This window comes from Colletotrichum spaethianum (genome assembly GCF_022836535.1).
Source record: "Colletotrichum spaethianum MAFF 239500 DNA, contig12, whole genome shotgun sequence".
NCBI classification, from domain to species: domain Eukaryota; kingdom Fungi; phylum Ascomycota; class Sordariomycetes; order Glomerellales; family Glomerellaceae; genus Colletotrichum; species Colletotrichum spaethianum.
This window is the reverse complement of record NW_026054782.1, coordinates 450,358-474,545: the sequence shown is the minus strand read 5'-3', so window position 1 is coordinate 474,545 and position 24,188 is coordinate 450,358. Positions and strand designations below refer to the sequence as shown.

The window sequence follows — 24,188 nt, the reverse complement described above, 5'->3', positions numbered from 1 at the left end:
TTCAAGCTTTAAGATGACTCAATTTGCCCGTGGGTGTAGAGCGAGTGCAGTCGGTCACAGCCAAAGTTTGACTTCAAGGAGATCTGGCGGGATCAGCGTTTGGATTGAGCTTATCGAAAAGCAAAAGCAAAGCAAAAGCAAAGCAAAAGCAAAAGCAAAAGCAAAAGCAAAAGCAACCCCGCCGTTACCCCGCGGTGGGGCACCAGCTCGCTTTCATTCCTTATACATCGTGCAGGTTCTCAGCAGCTGTTCAAGAGCCATGGATGCATCACTCCTTCCAAACAGTAAGGCCATACAAACCCCGGCTGGAACTTAGCAGCGGTGGCAGAACGGCTACAAGCGCTCGTCATTACTCAGTGTTCTCTTTCTGGATATTGGCAATGGGCTCAGCAAACAGACTGGGAAGAAGTCTGCGTGTCATACCCGAACATTACGATGGATCCTTCCCACCGACCCAACTGCACCATTGCGTAGGTGACGTCAAAATCAAAACCCCGACTCCGTCTTGTTACTTTTCTTCTTCTATTTTTTCTTTCGCAAAGATGGAGCAATCTTAGCCGCCAGGTGATCCGCGGAACCCGGGGTGGAGTCAAAGTCCATAGAGGGTTGGATTGGGCCGCTCCGGGAGGGAATCCGTCCGACTCCTTTCGAGGAACCGATGGCGAGAGGCCCACGCAGTCATGTATACTAGCTCTGGGGTGGAGAGCGGAAGCATCTGTGTCTCACGGGAGGCATGGGGCATGCGCCTATCTAGGTATTGCCATGGGACGGGGTAGTTCATCTCCGCAGTCCGGCGTCAAGCTAACCTCCCGCAGCCGCATGACGGCCTACGTACTCTGCTTTTCAGAATCGTGCCAAGGTGTCGTCTAAAGGAGGAGTACCGGGTTCATTACTGGGGTATGTCTTCGAGACGGACTCCGATTGGGATGAAGACAGTTTTAGCGACGACACGGCGGCGCTCAGCGTCGGGTCGCACCAACGTCCGCTGACTACACCGTACTCTGTACACGAGCCGAGATTCGCAAAACACAATCTGCCAGGCCCCCAGGCCTCCAAGGCCCCAGGCAACTTCGGATCCACACTCGCCGCAATGGGGTGTTCATTACCGGTAGAGACAGGAGCGGAGGGTCGGCATTGTAACCAGCCGATTACCATTTGCCCACCTCCATCTCTTATCCCCGAACCTCCCGAATATCAGTTCCCGAATACCAATGCTGCAATAAGCCGAACAAGTTGACCTTCCCACTGTGTCCCAATTACACACGGCATTGTCACTACCGCGATGGCTCGTTGGTAATGCTGAATCAGACGTCAATGTCTGAAAAGTCTTTGGCGAGGACAATAAGCTCCAAGACTGGGCTTGCCGTCAATACCATGCGGACCAACACCGCTGAGACCAGCTTTGCCTATCAGGCATCCCGATTCCTTGTCTCAAGCTACGCTGTATGCGACAGGCGCAATCGAGCCAACCTCAGTGACTGTTCACTTGTGGGGCAATCCAGGCACTCCTCGACTGGATACAAAGCTCAATTTCCGCAAACCACCTGCCTGCCCACGTAGTTTGAAGCCGTGGCAAAGTATAGCAAACTTGCCTTCAACCAACGCATTCATATAGACGTTTCCAACCGACTACTATTGTTGCTGTTCATTTCCCCCTCCTTGGTCCTGCCCTGTGCTTTGTACTCCCAACAACAGGCAAGAAACACCAATCCAATCACTGTCGACAGTAGACCAGATACCGACTCCTTGGGTGCCCGGTAACTTCTTCGCACAGTCGACCGGTGCTGGGCCGACAAACATACCATGTAAACAACACCAACCTGTGTGTTTGCCGACCCACCTCGTTCCCTTGGCTCTCAGTTGCTAATACTAGGCCTATAGTCCAGCACGGATCCCCTCCCCACTTTTGGCGGTACACATTCCATTCCCAGCCAGCGCTTTGGGTCGACAACCAACAGGGACCATGACAGTATTTATTAATTGAAACCCCGTCGCCCTTTAACTTGAAGACCGATCACTCCACATTCTTCAGCCAGGTGTGAATTCACCGAGGAGCCTTTCTGTTATCCCCGTATGCAGTTACCAGTGGTATCAACCAAGTTTAAAAGACAAGCTCATCATCAAGAAGTCAACCTTTGATAAGAGAATCCAGATACAGGTCAGTTGTCGACTTTCGCCCCGGCCCACAATCTATTACGTCGGCGCGTACTGTACTTGCGCATCATGGGAGCAGACGACATGGCGGTCAAGGAGATTCCCATCCCCGAACCATGGGGTTTGCCTTTCCTTGGACACATTGCCGAATTCAACCCAGAGAACCCCAACAATGATATTTTGCGCCTAGCAGACACCTTCGGTGTGTATACGGCGCCACGCACGCAACAAAGAGCGAGTTGCTGACCATCTTGTAGGCGAGATCTACCGTCTGCGCTTCCCCGGCGGGAAGACCGTCTGTTTTGTTTCCACAAACGCTTTAGTCAACGAGCTTTGTGACGAAAGTCGCTTCAAAAAGACACTGAACACGGTTCTTTCGGTAAGCCAACAGCCGTGTTGTTTCTCCAAGGGCAGAACTGACTAGGCATAGGAGGTAAGGAACATCGCCAATGATGGCCTCTTTACTGTAAGCAGATCAGACCACCCGCAGCTAAACTGCCCTATTGACGTACTCTAGGCCAAATTAGACGAGCCCAACTGGGGTATCGCACACAGGATCCTGATTCCAGCTTTCGGTCCCGTTACCATTCGTGGCATGTTTGACGAGATGTTGGATGTCGCAGGCCAGATGGCCTTGAAATGGGCACGCCACGGTCCATCAACGCCTATCATGGTCACTAATGACTTCACCCGCCTCACTCTTGACACCATTGCCCTATGCTCCATGGATTTCCGCTTCAACTCGTTTTACCGCGAGGAGCTTCACCCTTTCGTCAAGGCCATGAGCGATGCTCTCATAGAAAGCGGCGCCAGGGAACGGAGACCGGGGTTCGCGAGCTACTTTTTCCGGGCCGCAGAGCAAAAGTATTTTGCCGACATTGAGTTGTTGCGCAAGACAGCGGAAGAAGTCCTAAAGGCCCGGAAAGAGCACCCATCCGACAGAAAAGATTTGCTGACCGCCATGCTCAACGGCGTGGACCCCAAGACGGGTCAGAAGATGACTGATGCTAGTATCATCGACAATCTGATTACTTTCCTCATTGCTGGCCATGAAACAACTTCTGGCTTGTTGTCTTTTGCCTTTTACGAGCTTCTGCGGAACCCTGCTGCCTATCGGAAGGCTCAGCAGGAAGTTGACGAGGTCCTTGGGCAAGGCCCTATTACTGTAGATCACTTGTCCAAGTTGCCTTACTTGAATGCTGTAAGTTCGGTGCACTTCTAATTCCCATGTGGGATGTGTACGCCTGGGAGTCTGCTAATCTTGTCTTCTCCAGGTTCTTCGTGAAACGCTGCGGCTTTCTGCGACCATTCCTGCTTTCGCTGTTGAAGCCAAGGAAGACACACTCATTGGTGGCAAATACCGCGTCAAGGAGGGCGAGCCGGTCGGCTTGTTACTCGGCAGAGCACACATTGACCCCGTTGTTTATGGCGACGACGCAAAGGAATTCAAGCCCGAGCGCATGTTAGATGAGAACTTTGAGCGCCTACAAAAAGAGTTTCCTAACTCGTGGAAGCCCTTTGGTAACGGTATGCGTGCCTGCATTGGCAGACCGTTTGCCTGGCAGGAGGCTCTAATGGCCACCGCCATACTTCTGCAGAACTTTAACTTCACCATGGACGATCCCAATTATCAGCTCAAGATTTCGGAGTCGCTCACTATCAAACCCAAGGACTTTTACATGCGTGCGACCCTGCGAAATGGATTGAGCCCCACGGAGCTCGAGCAAAGGCTTGCGGGGAGAAACCCGAAGAAGACGACATTGCCATCCCGACCATCAGCGCAGACTAACGGCGACAATACCCCCAAAGCCAGTGGCAAGCCCATCAGTATCTACTACGGATCCAACAGTGGAACGTGTGAGGCACTTGCCCAGAGACTTGCTACTGACGCGACAACCCACGGATTCAACGCCGTAAACGTGGAGCCTCTGGACACCGCTCGCGAAAATCTGCCCAAGAACCAACCCACAGTCATCATCACTGCCTCTTACGAAGGCCAGCCACCAGACAATGCAGCCCACTTCATCGCTTGGCTTGAGAGCTTGAAGGCTCAGGAGTTGAGCAGTGTGCCATATGCCGTCTTTGGCTGTGGCCACCATGACTGGGTGCAAACATTCCACCGCATCCCGAAGCTGGTCGATACGATTATGGAAGAACGCGGAGCCAACAGACTCGTACCGATGGGGCTGACCAACGCTGCTGACAGAGACATGTTCTCGGATTTCGAAGCTTGGGAGGATGAGGTCCTCTGGCCAGCGCTTACTGAGAAGTACGATGTTGCCGAAGCACAAGACGGCAATGGCTCGCAACCCGGCCTTGCCGTGCAAATCTGTAACCCCCGCACTTCGACTTTACGACAAGACGTCCAAGAGGCCGTTGTTTCCGGAGAAAAGATTCTGACAGCTGCTGAGGCCGCTCAGAAGAAGCACATGGATATCCAGCTTCCGCCCGGCATGACGTACCGGGCCGGAGACTACCTGGCGGTCCTACCCTTGAACCCGCGAGAAAACATTGAAAGGGTCTTTCGCAGGTTCCAGCTTGCTTGGGACGCCTGTCTGACTATCTCTGGCGACAAGCGTACGCCTCTGCCGGTCAACCAGACCATTTCCGCGTCCGACATCCTCAGCGCTTACGTTGAGCTTGCGCAACCCGCCACGAAGCGCAACGTCTTGTCCTTGCTAGAGGCCACCAAGGACGAAGTAACCACCAAGGAGCTGGAACGGCTCTCCGGCGAGGCGTACCATCAGGAGATCACACAGAAGCGGATGACAGTGCTGGACCTCTTGGAAAAGTTCCCGTCTATCGCGCTGCCCATTGGCTCCTTCCTCGCCATGCTTCCTCCCATGCGCGTGCGGCAATAGTAAGCGTTTACCCGTTCATCCCAAGACCAATGACTGACTAACCCCTCCACAGCTCCATCTCATCCTCTCCGCTCCGCAACCCTTCGCAAGCAACCCTCACATACTCCCTCCTCGACGAACCCTCACTTTCAGGCCAGGGCCGTCACGTAGGCGTAGCAACGAGCTACCTCGCAGCCCTCAAGGCGGGCAACAAGCTCCACGTCGCCGTCCGGCCCTCGCATGCTGCCTTCCACCTTCCCAACCAGCCGGAGAAGACCCCTCTCATCCTTGTCGCTGCCGGCTCCGGCATCGCGCCCTTCCGCGGGTTCATCCAAGAGCGCGCCGCCATGCTCGCGGCGGGACGGGCCATCGCGCCAGCGCTTCTATTCTACGGATGCCGCAAGCCCGGCATCGACGACTTGTACCGCGACGAGTTCGACGTCTGGGAGAAGATGGGCGCCGTCACCGTGCGCAGGGCATATTCCCGCGCCATCGAGCAGAGCGAGGGGTGCAAGTATGTCCAGCACAGGCTGTACCACAATAAGAAGGAGGTTTCGGAGCTCTGGGCCCAGGGGGCCAAGCTGTTCGTGTGCGGGACGCGCAACGTGGGGAAGGCGGTCGAGGAGGCGTGCGTTAGGGTAATTCTCGAGTCGGCCAAGGAAGAGGGCGGACAGCCTGAGCTGAAAGACTTGGATTACGAGGGGGCGAAGAAGTGGTTTGAGGGGATTCGGAATGAGAGGTATGCTACGGATGTCTTTGACTGAATGGTCAAGGTGGCTAGTTGCCCTGAGAGGAAGCCTTGGTGATTGCCAGGGGGTGGTGGATTTGAGGAAGAATGCTTTGTGCTACTCCCCTCTGCATAGATTAACATATGAAGACGTACGATTTCTGTTAGACGGACATGACTAAAACCTGTATCTTGAAGATTTCCTCAGAACCATGAGGAACAAACGCCACAATATTTTAGGCCGATGTAAACCCTCACTCTCTACTCCAAAAGCTCATCAAGGAGTACAGAACGATGTAAATTTCCAATTCTATCATGATATCTTACTTCCCATGTAACGTAAACCGTATCGGGTCATCCATTTCCCCAGCTTGTGGTCACAAAAAATTATTGTCAGTTGCAAGAGCCACATACCTGGCACCTAGGGCCAGGCAGTGTGACCGCTAGTGTCGTGAAGCACGGATTTATCGTATGGTCTGCTCAGCCACAATCGTGGCCTGAATTTGCAATGGGAAGTCTAGGGTGACTTGATTTTAGATCGTGAATAATCTCGTAGAGGTTACCTCTCAATAGAAACGTTTTCCCACCTTCATTTCATAGGCGCTTGGAATCATCACGTCAGCTCAAGGGAGCATCCCGCCTGCAGCCTAAAGTACGACAGGCAACAGCTAACCCCACATTTGTCACTTCCAACTGGTGAACCACCAATGGCATCTAATTGTTTCCAAACCCCCGGGCACTACAGATGCTATGTTATCTGCAGCCCGAGATTGAACGAGTATATCTCACCAACTTACCCCGCTCTGACAACTTGTGTTCATGCTTCTTTCTAACATTAGACTTCGCGCAAGCCGTAAGTTAGCAATTGCCATGACTTTGACTCTAATCTCTCAATCCGCTGGGTCGCTATCCTCACCTACCAAAGACCTTGAAGATGCTGTATTCGAATTTCAGAAGATTTTGACAAATGATGAACGCTCAAAGCTAAAGGAGCTTAAAACCATCCCAGATGCCGATGCCGTACTTGTCTTCACGGCTCAGCTAGATAAACTTTCTAATCGGAGAAAAGGTCCTAGCATAGGTACTCGGCTTCTCACAGTGTTCCAGTTTGTCCGTGAATCATCTGTCATTATCGACACCTTCGTCTCGTCGCATCCAGAGGTTGCCGCTCTGGTCTGGGGAAGCGTCAAACTGACGATGCAGGTCTGAAAATGGCCCAGCTGATCCACAAGGTATGTGCTGACTTTTACAAGATTGTGTTAAACTTCGCCTCGTATTACGAAAGGATATCGGATCTCTTCATGCAGTTCGCCACTGAATGCCCACGTTTTGCCGACTATCAAATCTTATATCCAAACTCGGGTGGGCTTCAGAAGGCTCTCTGTGGGTTTAACGCATCGATTATCTATTGCTGTAAGCATGTAGTTGAAGCAGTGCAACGGCCTTGTAAGTGAGCCTACCAGTAACGCAACATAGTGTCGTTAAGACAAACTAGGGCTCAAGCAGGTCCAGAACGCCTTCACACAGTCCTTCCAGCAGGAGTTTAACCCCGACCTAGAACGAATTCGAAGGTGTGGCAGTGAGGTTAGGCAAGAAATCAAACTTGCCAAGGCGAAGGCCGACTATGAAGACCAAAAGCTACAGAGGATGGAAGGAAAAACGGCGTCCAGAGATAGGTCAAAAATCAAAAAGGTCCTATCACGGCTAGGAGGCGATCTTGATACCGTGAAGGACGAGCAGCTACAGCAGAAATTCCGTCGAGCAGGTAAGAGCTATCCTATCGTTGTGCCTTACGCTAATGGTCGGTCTTACAGAAGAGAATCGCCGCCGGCTTCTCGATTCGTTGTCTTTCTATGACTATCTAACACCGTACAAGAAAGCTTGTAAAACACGGCATAGCGGGACTGCCGAATGGCATCTTTATTCCGCCACATTTACTAAATGGGAAGAAGGAACTGCCTCGCCTTGGCTTTGGTGTTCAGGCAAAAGTACGTATCACCGACGAACTTTTCTCATACAAGTACTAACTTAATAGTTGGATCAGGCAAGACTATCCTCACGTCAGTAGAACGTTGTCGAAAGCTTCTCTGTTTCCTGGAGTTACTGACTTTGGCTCCAAGTGCAAGCGCAATTGAGCATGTCTACGTGCATGAGCGTAGGGGCAATGAAACTGTCACATTTTTCTTCCCCCAATTCAATGATCCGACATCGCTGTCTACTGAAACCGCACTGCGGTCGATACTCCGACAATCACTGGACCCGGTGAAACTTTCTAGCCAGTGGGAAAGTAGCCTGGAGGAGCTGAGCCGGAAACCATCCTCTAGGATAGACCAGCTGACAGCCCTCCTTCAGAAGAGAATCGACCAGTCTGACGTGTTCTACGTTTTCATCGACGCTCTAGATGAATTTGAAACCGAAGAACGACGGGACCTTCTTGACTCTCTCGCATCGCTGAGCTCCGGGTCGCGCTTGAGGATCTTTCTCGCAAGCCGGGAGAGCTTATCAGGCGAACTCAGACGCAGGACTCCATCCTTAGGAACAATTTCAATGACATCTGCTGAGGCTAGAAATGATATTGCTATCTTTGTTGAAGAGAAGCTCCAGGAAAGGCAACGGAATAGGGATCTCGTTGTTGAGGATCAATCGATCATTGATGACGTAAAGCAGGCTCTCGTCAATCATGCAGACGGAATGTGAGTTAATGTCGTCTTACTCCTGGTTTACCTGCTAACCATTGATCAAGGTTTCTTTGGGTCACTTTTCTGATAGACGAAATCTGTAGCCAACTTTGCGACGATGACATCAGGAACGCTATCGGGTGCCTTCCAAAGAACTTAACCGAGACTTTCACAAGGGCTCTTCAGCGCATTACCAATCGACAGCGTTCTTCAGTCTCAGAAAAAGCCTTCCAATGGATTGCTGTCGCAAAACGGCATCTAACATTAGATGAGCTCCGTGAAGCGATATCTATAGAGGTCGGACAACCGTCCTCAAGACCTGGACGGCTGATCAATGGCATTGACCAATTATCGTCGTGGTGCGAAAATCTTGTCCGCATCGACGAAGAAATGAGAACAGTGGAGTTTGCCCATCAGGCAATTCATAGGTTCATCGTCGAGGGACTTTCAGGACCGGACTTCACTGACTTCCACTTCGACTTAAAGGACGCAGACCATTATGCCGGCGAGATTTGCGTCACATATCTCGGCTTCAGCGACTTTGTGACGACTCTTGCACGACGGCCGCAACCTATGAAACAAATTGTTCCCACCCAAATGGCCTATTTAGCGTTGAAGAGTAAATGGAAGCTGCCAAAATCAATTGGAAACAACATCGCCACAGGCCATCAGAAAGGCCAAACAGACAATGACATTATTGGAGAACTAGCTACATACGACAAGTCTGGCGACTCGGAAGCTATAAAAACGCTTCAGGACCATTATCCATTTCTCAAGTACGCCTCCATACACTGGATCTCGCATACTAGCAGATTCCAGCACAGTAGTTCCTCGACATGGAAAACTTGGCAACAGTTTGTTATTCGCGATGACGGCCTGGCAAAGCAGCCTTGGTCGAATGTAGAAGAGGGTATGGGACTCAACTGGGACGTTCTACTTTGGAGTCTTAAGCACCGCCATTTCGCTGTCGTTCGTCTTCTTGTCAGTTCTAATAAGATACATGATGCGGCGAAGAAGGAAACCATGCAGGACACAGCGACCAGTGGTGATATGGAATTGCTCAATGCTCTACTCGAAGGGGAGTGTTCGATTGAGATCACATCCTCAGCTCTACAAGCCGCCTCTGAGGGCGGTCACATTGAAGCCGTTAAGAGACTTCTTATGGCAGGAGCCGACGTAAATGCAGAGCCTCAAGCTGATGGCCAGACTGCTCTATATGCTGCTTCTAGCAGAGGCCATATCGAAGTCGTTGAGCGATTGCTTGCTGCAGGAGCTGACGTAAATGCAAAGCCTTCAGCTGGTGGCTGGACTGCTTTGCGTGCTGCTTCTAGCAGAGGCCATATCGAAGTCGTTAAGCGATTGATTGCTGCAGGAGCCGACGTAAATGCAGAGCCTCAAGCTGATGGCCAGACTGCTCTATATGCTGCTTCTAGCAGAGGCCATATCGAAGTCGTTGAGCGATTGCTTGCTGCAGGAGCTGACGTAAATGCAAAGACTTCAGCTGGTGGCTGGACTCCTTTACTAGCTGCTTCTGAAGGAGGCCATTCTGAAGTCGTTAAGCGATTACTTGCTGCAGGAGCTGAAGTAAATGCAAAGGCTTCAGCTGATAGCCAGATTGCTTTACTAGCTGCTTCTGAAGGAGGCTATACTGAAGTCGTTGAGCAGTTGCTTAGTGCAGGAGCTGACGTAAATGCAAAATCTTCAGCTGGTGGCTGGACTGCTCTATATGCTGCTTCTGAATGGGGCCATATTGAAGTCGTTGAGCGATTACTGGTTGCAGGAGCTGATGTACATGCAAAGCCTTCAGCTGGTGGTTGGACTGCTTTACGAGCTGCTGCTGAAGGAGGCCATATCAAAGTCGTTGAACGACTACGACGTGCCGGAGCTTATCGACTACAGTAAGACGGATAGATATGAGGAAGATGGGATTGCGTGAGAATGTTTCAGTGTCAGCGCAATAGCAAGATTAACATACTTGGAGCCGTACGCCCAAGAGGTTATTACATAGCACAGTGATAGGCGCTACAGGATTAGCAGAAGAACCTAAATAACATCTGGAGCTGCGATCTAACTACGTATGGCTAACGTCGTTTGTGCAGCTGAGCTTTCTTCAATAGCGTCGGCTGCGCTGAGGCCTTGCGTTACTGTTTAATCTCCTACTGTGGCCATCACCGTCTCGTTGTTGATTGACGAGATTGGCTGACAAACAAAGACGTCAACCTAGCGGCTTTGACGGAGGGTTTCGGTACCATGGCTTACGAATAGTTGGTGAACCCGGCTCCCACATGTTAAATATAATGAATAACACGGTCGGCTGGCTCACACGCTTTTGTTGATGGCAAGTTGGTGGTGTCAGGTAAAAGGCAAACAACGATGCTGAGCTTGCCGACCTTTGGTAGGAAGACTGGCGAAATTCGAGCTTGGTGGCATAGAGGTTCCAGTTATTAAGTAAGAAGATATATCTGTCGATGTTATGTGGCCTTCTATTCCAACAAAGATGGCCATAGAAGTGAGGGGATTCATGCGGTACTTCTAGCAGCGTTGATTGGTAAAGAACTGACAGACAAGGCCTGAACCAAAGCTTGGCATTTCGTTGGAGCACAAAACAGGAACTCACAAAACGTACAAGAATGACTACCAATATTCCTAAGCTCAAGAGAACTCATAAGAGTGATTCTTTTGTTGCTTGTAGACAAACAGAACCGGGATAGATCATCTGTGCAATCTCGTAAGGCATTTCGACCGCTTACTCCTTTTCGCCCTCATTAAAGTGATGATTTCGTTTCAGTCACATCTTTATTGAACTTTTGAACGCCACATGCATTGTCCAATCTAGAAATATTGGCACAATCGCGGGAATTCTTCGCAACCCTTGTCGGTCAGACGCTCATAGCTCAGAATGATGCACATATCATTGGTCGAAAGAGAAAAGACACCATGTCTTCTGCAGGCTCGCTGTTGGAAAATGGGCCTGTTCCAACCGACGCGCTAGATGCGTTTCGTCGAGGCCGCTTAAGGGGACCCTTGAATTCCCCTCAATTCAATGGTCCTCAATGTTTTCCTCTTCCTTTAGTTTTCTCGTTACACATGACATTTTGAAATAAGGATGACAGATACATCACCAGCCCAACCGGGCTTGCAGCCCATTGCGGCTACCAATGCCGCGCCCGCAACGACCGCGGCTCTGGGCGACACACTGACGAGCACTTCGATCCCCGCTGGAAATACAATGGAAGACCTTGAGACCCTCGAAGTGGAGGATTCAACGATCGTTAGCCTCAATTTCCACCTTAAACCTTCTGTGAATATGTTCCGCTGACTTACGGTGCAGGAAACAGATGATGGTGCTTCCATTGATGACCGACTGTAGGTGTACAACACATGACTTCTTGGGCTTCTCTAACAATCTGACTGAACGGCCAGGTCATCATACACTGCATCGTTGACATCCAGCGTTGCTGACTATCCTACGGAGTACGGTCGACGCTACCACGCATTCCGTCCGGGAAGTAGGGTTTTAATTTTCACTTCCCAAAGTAAAGATCTAACTATGACTTTCGCATGCAGCGTATTTCATGCCAAATGACGAGGTGGGTAACTCTTGCATCCATCAGCATTACTACAAACCTGACTTGGGTAGCATGAGATGGACCGTCTTGATCTCTCGCACGCGATCACACTGAAACTACTAGGAAACAGACTTTACCTAGCGCCGCTTGATAAGGGCAAGGTCCACAAGATCCTTGATATTGGAACGGGAACGGGGATCTGTAAGCACCGGGATCCTTGCCATTTAGACACGACCCTATCAACTGACCCAGCTAGGGGCGATGGAAATGGGAGACTTCTTCCCTAACGCAGAGGTATTTCGGTCTTTCTCTTTTCTAAAGGATACTGTTTTATACAACGGAACGGATTGCGATTGCGACGAAGAAGATAAGCTATGAAACTAAAACACCCATAGATTTACGGAAACGACTTGAGTCCTATTCAGCCAGATTGGTAATATTGTTGAAGTACAGGTCTCAAAGGATATCCGAGCTAATAGAATTGATACGATAGGGTTCCACCCAACGTCAGATTCGAGGTCGACGACGTTGAAAGCCCGTGGCTCGATGACAGGAAGTACGACTTTATCTTGTGCCGGTACATGGTCGGTTCAATCAAAGATTGGCCCAAGCTGGTCAAGAATATCTATGAGTGAGTCGCTAGGATGTATCTTGAAGCCTGGGTTAAATCTGACTCACTACTCGCTAGTAACCTGAACCCTGGTGGCTGGGCCGAGTTCATGGACATGAGCGGCGAGTATTACTCAGATGATGGGACCTTGACTGAGGAACACGCTACCCGAAAGTGGAACAAAACACTTGTAGACGCTATCGTGACAATGGGCCGTGAAAGCCGTCCGGGTCCTAAGCTGGAGGGCTGGGTTCGGGACGGTGGGTTCGAGAACATTTTCCACAAGAAATTCAAGGTCCCGATTGGCCCCTGGGCAAAAGAACAACACCATAAAGACGTAGGCTGGATGAACTTATCGCAGGTTCTTCAAGGGCTCGAGGGCTTTACTATGAGAGTTTTTACCGGCGTTCTGGACTGGACCCCGGAAGAGGTGACAGTGCAGCTTGCTCAAGTTCGCAAGGAACTCAAGAACTTCCACACGTTCCACGCTCAGTTTGATATGTAAGTTGGTAAACCAATCTCTTTAGAAGGCGGCGCTGACATTATTCAGACACGTCGTCTATGGGCAGAAGTCTTTGGAAAAGACTGAATGATTTTCAGGTATATCTGTCAAAGATTCGAACAAATTAGCTCGGGTTCTTTTCGTTTAACCACATCATACTTCATCGTAACTAGTGACCAATTTGGTATAGTCTTACCCCAATACATTATTTGATACCATGTTTCAAGCTCAGTTGAGCTGACTCCCAGCTCATAATGGTATACACTATTTAGATCCCTTTCTCTCTTTGGCGCTTGGAATATTGGTGATAATTATTTCAATAATGTAGTCTTTACAGAGGATTCTCGTCAATAAACACGCCACGGTATGGAGTACGTAGAGTGGGAGGGTCGTAGGCTGACAACAGAACAGGGACTTAATCGAAGAGTAGCGTTCTTGAATCATGAGGTTTTTAACAATCAGTCTCATGGTCCTCTGTAATTACCTATGCTATCCATTTATGAGATTATCAAAGGATATTGGCGCACAAGTTGCATAAATGACATTTGATGAAACTTAGACGCTAAGAAGTAAAAAACACGGCCAGGCCACTAACACAATCATGACTCGATTCCAGATGAAATGTGAATAATAAGTCTGCGTTACCATTAACATATACCTCAAGCCAACATTTGTGTGGGCTAGTGTCCGCTATTCTAGAACATAGAGAGATAGTTTAAGCTACAGAAATCTCAGTCAAACAAAAACCGACGAAGGGTATCCTCGCCGAAGTCCCAGGTCCCCGTCAACGGGTTTTTGTCTATCGCCTTGACGATAAGATGGCCTTGTTCGTTGACATACGCCGACCGATGCTGCAGACGCCACCATTGCTCCTCAAGAGTTCCCTCCTGCGCATTCGAAACCTCGAGCATGCGATTGCGGATAGTCAGCGCGTACAACCTACGACTATCCCAAAGGCCGTCCCTTCGAGGGTTCTCGTATAGCAGGCGAATCGCCTCGTTACGCACCTCGGCTTCACGACAGCGCAATCCGGCCAGGAACAATGGCCATGTAGGGCCCATATCCATGGTGAAGATCTCTGCGGCCTCGAAGGATCTTTTTTGGTACTCTAGCAGGCTATTGCAGAGCTCGACTATCTCGCGATACTTGGGCGTCAGACACACGATGCTATCATAGCTACAGCTAAGGGGCGAGTGCACGCAGCTATACATCGACAGGTAGTGCACGCGCAGATATGCTGCCTGCGCGTATGACTTCTCATCTTCATTCCTGTTATCCTGAGCAGCTAGCCACAAGTGCTCGAAGCCGCCATGCCATCTCTCGAGGGCGTCTTTGAAGTCCTCCCATCGCTCGGCTGTCGCTGGTTTCAGACCCGCTCTGGCCATATCGATCTCGTCCATGTGCCTTTGGATGCGTTCGTTGCATTCGGACACGAGATCGTCGCCCAATCCCAGATAAGTGATTGGTAAGACGATATTGGATGAGTGCGTCACGTAGTGCTGCGTGACGTCCCACCAGCGACGGGCTTCTTCGAGTGTCGCAAAGGATGATGGCGTTTTGTGGTAGGTGCACTTTCTTCCAGAACCCCCTCGGCAACACCATGACCGTTCAGAAAAAGAGTTCTTCTGATCGTCGCTGGGCTGTTCCGAGGCTCCTTGATCCCGCCTTCTGAGGACGCCACAAGACCAAGACTGCTGGATCAGCCGTTGGAAAACGTGAAGTACGTCCATCTCGACAGATTCGGCGCCGATGACGCTCTGATTTAGGCGACTATCTTCGTCGCATTTCCGCAAAAGCTCATCCATCATCTTCTGGCCGTTGCTGATGTGAGAGAAGACGACTTTTCGATCACCGTGCAGAACCTCGAAGCACACGAACAGGAGGCAGCATATGATCGCTGCCTGGAGACTGCTGGTGTTTGGGGTTGCCTTTCGTATTTCCCGAATGGCGCGCCCGTAGTAAGACAAGGCGAGAGCATAGTGCGGCCCATTAGCACCCATTTGTGCCAGGCTAGTAGGCTTCAGGCTCTGTCGGAGGGCTTTGGCAATGCCTCCGATGGCCATGGCTGCGTATCTTATCGAAGCATGCTGATGGCTCATCTGGGGAATGCTCTCGTTCCATAAATGCTCGTCAAAGAAGCCACCGCCTAGTTGGTATCTGTAGGCATGCCAGTGGTCGAAGTATTGCCGTTCTGTCAAGTCTTCGAACAGATTGTCGGTGAGCTCAACTGATAGGCTTGGAGCGCTGGACTGGAGACGAAATTTGACCTTATTTGCCGCGGAATTCTTGGTCGGAAGTAATATCGAAGACCGATCTATAGAAGTCTTGCTGTCTAACTTGCTGTCTGGTGCAGCAGTGGAAGTCAAAGACCCGCCTGAAGTATCGTATCCTTCACAGAAGCCCTGCCACTTGACGCATCGTTGACAGGAGGGCTTTGCTTCATCGCACTTGACGTGTCGGCGTCTAGTCAGGCGTGAGAAGCCATCGATATGCTTGTTCTACAAGAAAGCCAGACTTACTTGCCTTCTTTATGTTAGCTGAAACGGAGAAAGCGAACCTGGGATGACTGCGGCAGCTCACAAGTAATGCATCCTGTTCGGACTTTGGAGGCACTCGCACGCGTGGCTCGTGGTCTCCTCTGCAGGGCGAACGTGAGAATCTGTGGTCCGTCCTTCCCATTTCTACATACAGTCATCAGCTGTCTGGTCGCCACCAATCAGAATGTGTGCCTTCATGCACGTTCAAGGGGTGGGATCATACCTGGGGGCAGATGTGTGACCCGATGACTCGGTCCATGCTACTCCGGGTGCACGGGGTACAAGGAAGTTGATCTGGCTCTCACCGTAGTTGCACACGGCGGATGGCATGTTTGGGTCCGGAAAAGATAGAAAAAAAGAAGAGAATGATTCAGAGAAATCAGAACTTTCTAAAGAGCGAAAAGGACCGTCTTTAAGAGCAAATTCCATAGCTAACATCAACTTTGAAGTGAGTTGGGGGCTGAAAATGGCCCCCAACACCTCTGCTGATGAAGCTGTCTGTACCCCCGTACCACTTTCAACTGTGAACAAGCATACCTACCTGTGCAGGATTTCAAATGGAAAGAAATGCCCACTTAGGCGGCACGAAGAGAGCCACTCGATTGGTTGCCGCCGGCGCTATTTCTCACGTCAGGAACCGAAGGGTTCTCGCCGAGTTACTGGCTCATGGGACACACCCGGTCTCCTTACCAGCCTTACACGCCTCCTGGGGTTCGGGGTCCAGAACACACTTTATAATTGGGACTCCTATGACCGTCCGCCCTATGTGGCCTTGGGTTGGGGAGAAGGCGATGGCACAGTGTTGGGCTGCGACCTGTCAGCATGTGGACATGTCACTTGCGCACACCCTGGCTAGACTGAAGCAAATTTAGAATGATACGGTATAGGCTAAGATAACGAATTTGAACCTCTGGAGACCCGTTGAACTGTGGATGGATGTTGTCATTCAGACCCAGATGTTTGCCCGATTTTCCTGCAACCGGCACGCCTGCACTATTCCAGTGCAGAAGCTCAGCCACTGCAACACACTCTCAAGCCATGTAATGGTGGCTTGGCCTCATAAGTTTAAAAGATGAGCCATAATATATAACGCTGTCAAGCAGCTGCTTGGCCCTGATCTTCGTTCGCATTTGTGTTACCACATACAGGCATCAGTGCCGCTCGAAAACCGTAGTGCAACTTGTTGTAGAATCATTGGTCAACAAGTGTGTGAAGGGAGATTGAAAACTCGCTTTATCCCAAAAGAGAAAACAAAACAAAACGGAGGTACTAAATCTAGGGTAAAGCATCTAGGTGAAACTTTTCGTCTCTCTCCTCTCCCAGGTCTCATACCTACTTTGCTGAACGAGGGCTCTCGCCAATTACTTCTGACGAGCCGCTATCATAAACTGTCATTAAATCAATTTGCCATCCAGAAATAAGCGGAGTTTTCTCATAAGTAGTAAAATCATGAGGAACCCAAATACCAAGTGTTATAATGAGTTAAAGAATGCTAACGAGCTAAATGGAAATATTGATTACAACCTGCTTACGAATGCTTTGTTATCCTTCATTCTTGCCGCAAGACAATCAATTTACAGTAGTCGAATTTACCAATTTACTAGCGGAGAAACGATTGGTATTGACACTTCCTCGACTGTGGTAGTCGCTTACACGTACGCAAGACGTGATGGCCCAATATCAACATCAGACAAAGAGAGCATGACAGTCTTGCAAACCTCTTATCAAAATTGGAGAATGGAGAAGACATCTTCGTTGCCTTCACACCCAAGGCTCACCGTTCAGAGGGGATGTCAACCCCACCGTGACTATAGCCAGTCAAGCAAACCAGTCCTCGCAGGGATGCAGATTGCAAAACGAATAAGCAGTCAGACAAAAGTACACTGGATGGAACGGCCGAGACCCATGCATGATCGAGCCATGCCATATTGAGCCAACCGATCAGTTACTCAATGGATCGCTGACGCAAGGACTAAATTGGTTGTATCGCGCTCCGAACCGTTCGCACAATCTCTCTCGTCTTGCCAGCGGCTACTTTTGCACTACCAACACAGCGAGTGACTGCTGGCAAACTTTCCCACTACCGAGAACAAAAAGCCACTAATATTCATCCGCTTAAGAAGTTTTGGGCCCTTTATGCATGCGCTGACATGTCGTATTGAAAGCCCACGCGTTATCTTGACACAAGATTGCCAAGAACCTGGCTGTGTTGTCGGTTGCGTCGCGACGACCTCGGACTCTGACTGCCCCTTCCTCAACATCCTCGGCTTTTCACCTTTGAATCCCAGCCTCATCAACGCATGAGATGCATTTAACGTACAGTGTCTTGCAGCGGCGATTCCTCCGTTCTGGTCCAGTTTTGGACTCCAGGAGTACCAGGCCATGTGGTCTGATGGCTGGGGACATGTTTACTGCAGCTTGGTCGAGAGGAGCTCGCTTCCCTACGCATCATACGTGGCTCGAGGTCCGCGAGATACAGCACCCGATCAGTGGGGTAAGTCAAGGCGATCCATGCGGGATGTGTCCTGGACCATGGTTCGCCAGTAGAAACATGGAGCTCATTGGCTTGCCCAGGTAACGTCTGCTTATCAAAAAAGAACTTTGGTTCCACGTCAGAGGAAGGCCGCGGGCGTAATTCTCATCTCTGAGACTCGTTGTTGTCTCGTCAGCAGGCAGCAACCCCTCCTGATGACATTCTTCTTCACCGCCTCAGCCGATCTGCTCTCGTTAAGTTCTACCTCGTTGGTGGCCCCAGTGGCGATGAGCCTGACGGCGGCCTCTACTGGGAGGGACTCAATGGGTGGCTTCACTGGAATCATATTTGAGATGGAAGTCTTTCAACGCTGGGAGGCAACGCTTTTCCGGAGCGAAGAGAACTACTGGTATTAAATTACTAAAACTAGCTGCACGGTCTCATGGTCGATCCCATGTCAAACAAACCCCGAAGGATTCAGGGTGGTATCCCTATTCCTTCCAAAAACCCACAATCTTATGAGAACCAATCCTTGACACGACCCTTGAATGTTGATGCTTTGGGCTTCTCAGGAATATATTCCGATTCGTGAAGGCGTCCAGACCAAAGGTCAATTTCGTGTGCGCGAACAAACTGCTTCAGTCAATAAAATGAACGTTGTACAATGAAGGACGGAAAGTGGCAAACCTTAGTCTTGTGGTACAGTTTCCAAGCAATGATGGGCACAATGAAGATAGGAATACCAATATACGAGGAGACGAAGTCCGCAGTCGACCAGTTGCCCGCCAGGAACACGGAGAAACCTGCAACGAGAGTGATGATCGTCGACCCGATGAAACCGAACCAGGCCGCATATGGCTGGAAAGGTGCTTTCCAGGGTAGAGTGTCACGACTGACGCCTTGGACCTTCATGGCGCGATGGAAACGGATGTAGCAGAAGCAGAGGGTTGCCCACGCAATCAATCCCGCCACGGTGCTCAAGCTGAGAAGCCACTGGAAAGCATCTGCAGCACCTCCGGAGCCAAGGCCTATCACCGTTAATTAGATGAACATGTTCGTCATCTGGGGCTGTGGTTTATCGACTTACTCAAATACGCCAAAGGACCGAAGAGCCAGGCAGTGATGACGGCAACATAGGGAACACCGTACTTGGTCGTGCGTCCAAAGAATTGAGGCAGCTGTCTGTCCGTAGTCATCGCCACAATCATGCGCGAGCCAACCCAGCAGTACGAATTGCCGGCGGACCAAGCAGAAACAAGAATGCACGCGTTCACGATCGAAGGCAGGATGTTAATTCCAGCCTGTTGAATGGCAATAACCCACGGCGAACTGTTGGCGTTTCCGGTACCAGAGACCAGACCCGGCTCACGCGGGTCAACAATGAGACTGATCAGGAGGGCGCCCAAGATGTAAAACAGACCGATGCGCCACGTCACGCGGCGTGCGGCATTCGGGATGGCCTTGTGGGGGTTGACGGATTCAGCGGCGCTGATGACGACAGTCTCAACACCGATAAAGGAGAAAGAGGCGTTGACGAAAGCCGCGAGGAATCCAAGGAAGTGGCCGGTCGAGCCCTTGATGCCGTTGTACTCGACAAAGGCGCCCGGGTGGTTCCAGTAGCGGAAGCCAATGGCCTCGTGGTTGGGACCGCCGCCGGCCGTGATGATGATCGAGGTGAAGACGAGGCCGATGAAGCAGAGAACCTTGATGGACCCGCCGACGACCTCTGTCTCGCCGTACCAACGTACACTGAGCAGATTGGAGGCAAGGATCAGAACGAGGGAGACGGTAATTACGACGGCAGGAGTTATGTCTGTCCAGTATGATACAAGGATTGCTGCTGCTGAGGCTTCGGATCCAATGGCGATGGTGTAGCAGTACCCGTAGGAGATGGCGAGGGAGAAACCAACGGCGGGATCAATGAAGCGAGTGGCCCAGTGGGGAAAAGATCCGGCAGTTGGAATCTATGACATGGTCAGATCATGCTCGGGCTTGAAAAAAGCACACAGCCAGAGGGCGTAGCAAGGTTTAAGAACAAAAGAATACCACTTACCAAAGTCGCCAATTCTCCGATACTCTGCATCACACACCAAAGAACAGCTCCAACAATGATGTACGCGAGCAACAAGCCAGCAGGACCAGCCTTGGCATACGCCGAGCCCGTTCCGATGAAGAGACCGGTTCCGATGCCACTGCAGAAGCCTATCATGGTGACTTGGTAGTCGCGCAGGCGGCGCTGGGTGCGTCCGTGACCGCCGACGCCAAGCTGAGGCTCTAGAATGGCGGCCTTATCGTCATGGTGGTCGTCACCGCCGGACTTTTCGACGTCCCGGACGGCGTCGTCGTCCGCGGCGGGCCCGGTGGACCGCCGCCTGTCGGTGTCATATGCGGCCATGGCTGATGCTGTCTTGTCTACGTGACAACGCTTTGGGCTGCGAGACCTAGTTGAAAACGCGACTTGCGGCGGAAAATCGAACAAGCGAAAGCTGTCAGCGACAAGACGGGAGCTAGGGGGGTAGGACCGGATCGATCAAATAGTAGCTCCCATCTGCAAGCTTTTCCTCTCTCCCCCATGGCGAGGCGCGAAACCGGAGGGTAGAGAATGGCATCATTGCTCTAGTCGCGGGGCGTTCCTGGGCTGGTGGGTCGCGGGGGGCGAGGGGTACATAACTGGTGTTGATGATGAAGATGTCCCCTTTCACCGAGCGCAGCTCGCGATGCAACTCGGTCTGCTTCGGTCTGAGCCGGAAACTCTATTCGCTGACATCTCAAGGTGGCTGCCCACGCTTTCATTGCATATATGCCACCATTGATCGACCCATGGCGATGCTTCACAAGCAAATCAATGCCAGTAACCCTTTCAGCTTTCTCCGGTCTCGCAGCAAAGACTCATTGAAATGGACCGATTTCAATTACAGCTACGTAAAATTCTTACCAAGGTGGCCGGGGCAGCGGGTCCGGGGTCGGGCAGACGGCGTCTTTGACGGCGGTAGCGCGCCCGGTCTCCACCGAACGGCAGCCCCTGACTGGTCAGCTCACCGATGCAATCTGGAAATAGGGGGGCGACGCATGAGTCGTTCAAGTGTGCAAATCTTCTGGGAAAAACTTGCACGGGCTTAGTATGGATTGGGGAAAGCAAGCTGCAAGCAGGGCAAGCAGGGCAAGTTGCGGGTCCGCAAAGGGTCCAACCCCGCGTGCTCCCAAGGCCTGGCCAAGACGGGATCCAAGACGGGGAGAGAATGACAGTGGCGCATCAGTCCCAGCACACTGGTGAAGCTGAGTTGACTGGTAGTTGATTGTCCTTTTGAGTCACGGTGATCGCTCCTTGTGGAGGCTGAGATGGATCTCTGTGACGTTGACCTATCCTGCCAAAAAACCTGCCATAATACGGGGCCACCGCCAATCGGCCGTAACATACACATTCCCTCCAACATTCTGCCCGCTGTACCGTCCAGTGTTCGAATTGCGCGATCCGGAAGACCCGAGCGTACCATGCAACACGACTCAAGTCTCAAGCAGAGTCACCTCACACTTGTGTCCAATAGGGCTGACCAGGAAGAAGTTCTCCATCTGCATCATCCCATCTGTCATCCCGGGCGCGAGTCTCAATCCCTTGCACTTGCGGAAGAGAACGACGACGCCCAGCCGGAGCTCCATCTTTGCGAGTTGTACACCGAGGCAAATACGCGAACCGACACCCCACGGTGAGAAGAGAAGTTTTTGCTTCCGAGTGAGTTTACTTGGGTCCAGGAAGCGAGTCTCGTCAAAGCTACTGCATTGTCAACTTGGCTGTTTCTTTACGGTCATCGAGATACATCAAATGTGCACCTACCGCAGCGGATCGGGCCATGCATCCGGGTCCCGGTGAAGGGTATAGGCTTGCGTCTCCACCGTGATCCCGCCCGGAACGAAATAGCCACCGAGCGTGGCGCCGTTGGCCGGCACCGTTCTCGGCAGCTGTCCTGACACCGCACCATACAACCTCAACGTCTCGTCAGTGACAGCATTAAGCAGCGGTAACTTCTCTAGAGCGGCATCGTTGAAGTCCGGCTCTAGGTTCGACACTTCTTCTTCGAGTCTCACTCTCAGATCGGGTCGCTTCAAGACTGCCCAGACAAGGTAGGTCAACGTAATGGACGTTGTGTCCGATCCGCCAACAATCATGCTTCTGCTTTCAATGTGCATCATTTCCTCGGTGAACATGTCTTCATTCTTTTCGGTGTTGTCTGTTTCAATCGCGGACAACATGTTCGTGAAGAGGGTCTGAGTGCGGTCGCTGTTCCGACGGAGGTTGGATAAAGCGCGGTCGCCGTAGCCTCTCAATACCGTTTGCGAATCAATGGTGTCTGTCGGAGCTTTGAGAGTCGGAAGGTGTTCCCGGATAAATTCTAGCCACGGGAGCTCGTATCGCATCGTGTTTTGGACCGAGATGAGTTCTAGCATCTTCATGTAGTCGTTTTTCTACAGCCGCTGTGTCAGTACACCTCAAAAGCTCAAAATATCAGCATATCAACACTATCCAATCGGTCATACCTCTCCCAGCTCAAGCATCTTGAATGATTCTCCGAAACATAAGTGAGCCACCACATCCGTCGTCATCATCGTAAACCACTTTAACACATCCGAACAACCGGCTCCTTTCACCTCAGCATATATCTTTTCTACAGCTTTTTCGACATTCGCTCGCACAGTCTCCTCCCAATTCCGCCTCAAAGATGTCTTTGTGAAGACCCTTGCTAGCAATCTTCTCCGGATGGCGTGTTTCTTGGGGTCCCGCATGGCAAAGATGCTCGGCTCACCGCCGTCTGGCATGTTTGAGCTCCTGTACCAGGGTGCTTTGAGGAAGCCACCGCCAATACGGTGGATCGCGGCGAAGCCATCTGGGTCCGCGACGGCAACCTCGTATGGGGAGATGCGAACCACAGGACCATAACATGAATGAAGATAATGGACGTAGTACATGCGACGGCCCTTGAGGATGGAATGCTTCAGTGGGAGCCGAGTCAGGAGACTGTGCCAGGGCCCGGGAATGTGGCGGAGGGGGTTCGTGTAGGTAGTATGTAGTGCCTAGATAACCCCAATGATTAGAGGTTCTCGAAAGAGTTTTAAACTTACAACTACTGTTGGCTCGTTCAAACTATCCCTAGTTGAAGAAAGATACATCCTTTATTTATTATATTGCTTAGATAGTATAAGACTTACGTAGAGAATGAGGACAGTGAACAAGCCCGCTGCAGTGTAGACAGCGTCTGTTGACATGATGAACAGCATCGTATAATGCTTTGTTGGATCAAGTTGGTCCAATTACTTGTATAATGTAAGAAAGCAAGCGCACTCAAATCGTCAATCTGAGGTTGGCCTTGGAAATGCTTGGAGAAGTGGGATACGTATGTATTATATGCGCAGGACCATGGCCAGTCCACATCTTAGAAGACGCTCTAAACAAAGGTCTTAAAACTCGTGCGGCATTTTTAGCCGCACTTTTGACTTTTCTACATCACTCTTACTTGCCAGAAATCCCCCTGCAGAGGGAAAAACTACCAGTTGTTTTCTCCAGTATTCGCGACACTTCCAGTCCTAGTCTACCAAATCAGGATAGTTTCGTGATGCAGGTCTGTACTGAACAACTACACATAGTGATCCAGATCTCATTGGTAGGACCCCGCACTTCTTCACGGCACTACCAGGTTCTCGAAGGTGTCATTAGAACCTACGTGTAGAGTTTGAATGTTACTAGGACTCTATTATGCTACAGCCCCCAGATCCTGACTACCTATTGCTCCCCCCACGTACAGCTAGAGAACGAAAGCCTATTTTCCAAAACGAAAGCGAATGAAAGGCTGAATTTCATATGTTGTGTCTTAAGTTCAAACTCTCCTTTGTATTATATCTGTGTATTCTCAAACTCATCATTGTGATCGGATGACTGTACATAGCGTTTGTTTCCTTGTTTTCAAATGATGTAAATATTCAAGATGAACTAGCAGAACGTCAAACCAGCCTTTGCATCTCCTGGCCGGAAATCAAAAGCCATATAAGTTTGCGATTACCGCACGATATCATCTATATGTCATGTTCATAATAAAACAATAACTCCA

The 24,188-nt window shown here is 50.7% G+C and overlaps 6 protein-coding genes across 6 annotated transcripts; 3 read left to right on the top strand and 3 right to left on the bottom strand.

Annotated features, from left to right (window-relative positions):
• Positions 1 to 2,238: 2,238 nt before the first annotated feature.
• ColSpa_05457 (bifunctional cytochrome P450/NADPH--P450 reductase) lies at positions 2,239 to 5,758 on the top strand (the record flags this gene model as incomplete). The annotated part of the gene is made up of 5 exons (XM_049271669.1): positions 2,239 to 2,356; positions 2,412 to 2,533; positions 2,672 to 3,355; positions 3,429 to 5,014; positions 5,068 to 5,758. The coding sequence occupies 5 exons, from the start codon at positions 2,239 to 2,241 to the stop codon at positions 5,756 to 5,758; spliced, it is 3,201 nt and encodes a 1,066-aa protein (XP_049127626.1).
• A 3,664-nt stretch (positions 5,759 to 9,422) lies between these two features.
• ColSpa_05456 (ankyrin repeat domain-containing protein 29) lies at positions 9,423 to 10,335 on the top strand (the record flags this gene model as incomplete). Its single annotated transcript, XM_049271668.1, has 2 exons — positions 9,423 to 9,983; positions 10,105 to 10,335. 2 exons carry the CDS (start codon positions 9,423 to 9,425, stop codon positions 10,333 to 10,335), a joined length of 792 nt encoding a protein of 263 aa, XP_049127625.1.
• Positions 10,336 to 12,612: 2,277 nt separating this feature from the next.
• Positions 12,613 to 13,171, top strand: ColSpa_05455 (putative methyltransferase tdiE; the record flags this gene model as incomplete). The annotated part of the gene is made up of 2 exons (XM_049271667.1): positions 12,613 to 13,079; positions 13,129 to 13,171. The coding sequence occupies 2 exons, from the start codon at positions 12,613 to 12,615 to the stop codon at positions 13,169 to 13,171; spliced, it is 510 nt and encodes a 169-aa protein (XP_049127624.1).
• A 640-nt stretch (positions 13,172 to 13,811) lies between these two features.
• On the bottom strand, positions 13,812 to 15,947 carry ColSpa_05454 (uncharacterized protein; the record flags this gene model as incomplete). Its single annotated transcript, XM_049271666.1, has 2 exons — positions 13,812 to 15,543; positions 15,841 to 15,947. The coding sequence occupies 2 exons, from the start codon at positions 15,945 to 15,947 to the stop codon at positions 13,812 to 13,814; spliced, it is 1,839 nt and encodes a 612-aa protein (XP_049127623.1).
• Positions 15,948 to 18,606: 2,659 nt separating this feature from the next.
• ColSpa_05453 (proline-specific permease) lies at positions 18,607 to 20,485 on the bottom strand (the record flags this gene model as incomplete). The annotated part of the gene is made up of 4 exons (XM_049271665.1): positions 18,607 to 18,723; positions 18,778 to 19,118; positions 19,178 to 20,054; positions 20,144 to 20,485. 4 exons carry the CDS (start codon positions 20,483 to 20,485, stop codon positions 18,607 to 18,609), a joined length of 1,677 nt encoding a protein of 558 aa, XP_049127622.1.
• Positions 20,486 to 21,918: 1,433 nt separating this feature from the next.
• On the bottom strand, positions 21,919 to 23,349 carry ColSpa_05452 (putative sterigmatocystin biosynthesis P450 monooxygenase STCB; the record flags this gene model as incomplete). Its single annotated transcript, XM_049271664.1, has 3 exons — positions 21,919 to 22,551; positions 22,624 to 23,157; positions 23,293 to 23,349. 3 exons carry the CDS (start codon positions 23,347 to 23,349, stop codon positions 21,919 to 21,921), a joined length of 1,224 nt encoding a protein of 407 aa, XP_049127621.1.
• Positions 23,350 to 24,188: the final 839 nt, after the last annotated feature.